Source organism: Castanea sativa, chromosome 11 (assembly GCF_040712315.1).
Source record: "Castanea sativa cultivar Marrone di Chiusa Pesio chromosome 11, ASM4071231v1".
In the NCBI taxonomy this organism is placed as follows: Eukaryota; Viridiplantae; Streptophyta; class Magnoliopsida; order Fagales; family Fagaceae; genus Castanea; species Castanea sativa.
The window spans coordinates 26,881,893-26,884,170 of NC_134023.1; the positions used below are offsets into that span (position 1 = coordinate 26,881,893).

A 2,278-nucleotide genomic window follows, 5' to 3' on the forward strand; every position below is an offset into this window, starting at 1 on the left:
AAACATTCGCCGTAAATTACTATGTGGCCTATATCAGAAGAATGTAACCAACAACAATCACTTTGAAGATACAAAGTTTGGTGCAAGAGTGGTGAGTGTTACAGAGGTAGGGGATGAATAGCAGATACGACAAGAAGGGAAAGTAATCAGTTGGTACTAAAAAGGTTTGGGAAAATCTCCAGCAACCATGAGAGTCATCAGTTGGTACTATAGAGGTTTAGGAAAATCCTCTACAGTTCTTTAATGTCAAGAAATTTCCCTCAAGTTTAAACCAGATATTCTATTTCTAATGGAAATTCGACTGAAGAAGGATAAAAGCAGAGAAATCTTGGATAAATGTGGCTTTTCTGAAGGATTGCAATATCTGAGAGAGGGGCTCAGTGGAGGTTTAGTGCTTGCCTGGATGCCACAACAAAAATTACACATTGTCCATGCCTCAAAGCATCTTGTACATACTAATCTATGGGATAATAAAGGTAATCCACTATCTATCACCTTTATCTATGGTCACCCTAAAGAGTCGAAGAGAGATGAGGTTTGGATGAAATTGAGGAGTTTTAAGTTGTCAGCCCATTCTAACTGGTTGTGTAATGGGGACTTTAATCAAGTCCTCAATGAAGATGACAAATTTTCCATCCATAGGGAAACTGTTTCAGGGGCAGACTCCTTTCAACAACTTATCTCTTATTTAGGCTCATGTGAAGTAATAGCTTTTGGACAGAAATTTACTTGGATGAATAGGAGGGATGGGGAAGATTTTGTAATGGAAAGGCTTGATAGTGGGGATTTGCTAGTGTGGATTGGATGAATACCTACCCTGATTACTCTCTTAGAAATCTTCCTATTGTTCGATCAGACCATGGCCCTATTTTTCTAGATTTTGAAATCAACCAATCCTTCAAGCGTAGACCCTTCAGATTTGAGAGAATGTGGATGACACCTTACATGCAAAGAAGTTGTCTAGAAAGCTTGGAATTTAAAGTTTGTTGGTTCTAGGACATACCAGCTGAAGAATAAACTTTCAGATGTGAGGAAAGATCTCATCCATTGGAATAAGCAAGTTTTTGGTAAAGTTGAGGATGACATTCGGCTTAAACAAGCTCAATTGCAATCCATCCAAAATTCTATTCACACAGTTGACGATGTCAGAAAGGAAACACTGTTTAGAGAGGAGCTTGAAACACTTATACACCGAGAGGAAGTAACGCGGTCTCAGAAGGCTAGATGCAATTGGGTGGTTCTAAGAGATAGAAATACAAGGTATTTCCAAACTGTGGTGAAGCAAAGAAGAGCAAGGAGTAAGATCTTACAACTGAAAACTGATGATGGTGAAGTTATTGAAGATCAAGGTAGAATTGAACAACTGCTCTTACAACACTTCAAGCAATCTTATAGGAGGACCACTACAACTAATGTTGACCATATTCTTAAGGAGATCAAAACCTTGCCTATTTCGCAGATATCCAACCAACAAAATTTGGCTCTCACCACACCAGTGACAAATGAAGAGATTGAATTCACCACCTTCCGACTTGGATCCTTCAAATCACCAGGACCAGATGGAATTCCAGCCTTTTTCTATTAGGAGTATTGGGACTTGATGAAAAATGACATCTTCAACTATGTTCAGGTGTTCTTCCATACAGGTTTTTTACTCAAAACACTCAACCAAACATTCATTACTCTTATTCCGAAAAACTCTTGTCCTAAGAATGTCAACCATTTTAGGCCTATTAGCTTATGCAATGTCATATACAAAGTTGTTTCCAAAATTCTAGTTAATAGGCTTAAACCCTTCATGGACTACCTCATCACCCCCTTTCAAAATGCCTTCATTAAAGGGAGGAACATCTCTGATAGCATTTTAATTGCACATGAATCTTTGACATGTTAGGCAAAATGAAGGGTAGGAAAGGATGTTTTGGGGCTCTAAAGATTGACATGAGTGAAGCCTATGATAGGTTGGAATGGAACTTTCTGAAGGCTGTTTTGTTGGCCATGAACTTTAGTCCTAATTGGGTTGGGTGGATTATGGAGTATGTTACAACTATGCGATACACTTTGCTGGTCAATGGTTGTATTACACAGTCTTTTACACCTTCCAAAGGCTTAAGGCAGGGGAATCCCATATCCCCTTATCTCTTTCTTTTACACACCTTTTCTTTGCAAATGATGCCATTCTTTTCTTCAAAAAGGATAATAGATCTCTGGATTGTATCCAAAGGATCCTCGACTGGTATTGTGCTCTCTCAAGTCAAAGTATAAATCTAGGTAAATC

The 2,278-nt window shown here is 38.5% G+C and overlaps 1 protein-coding gene across 1 annotated transcript; it reads left to right on the top strand.

Moving 5' to 3' along the window:
- The first annotated feature begins 289 nt into the window (after positions 1–289).
- LOC142616298 (uncharacterized) lies at positions 290–1,585 on the top strand. The gene is made up of 2 exons (XM_075789177.1): positions 290–795; positions 997–1,585. Exons 1-2 carry the CDS (start codon positions 290–292, stop codon positions 1,583–1,585), a joined length of 1,095 nt encoding a protein of 364 aa, XP_075645292.1.
- Positions 1,586–2,278: the final 693 nt, after the last annotated feature.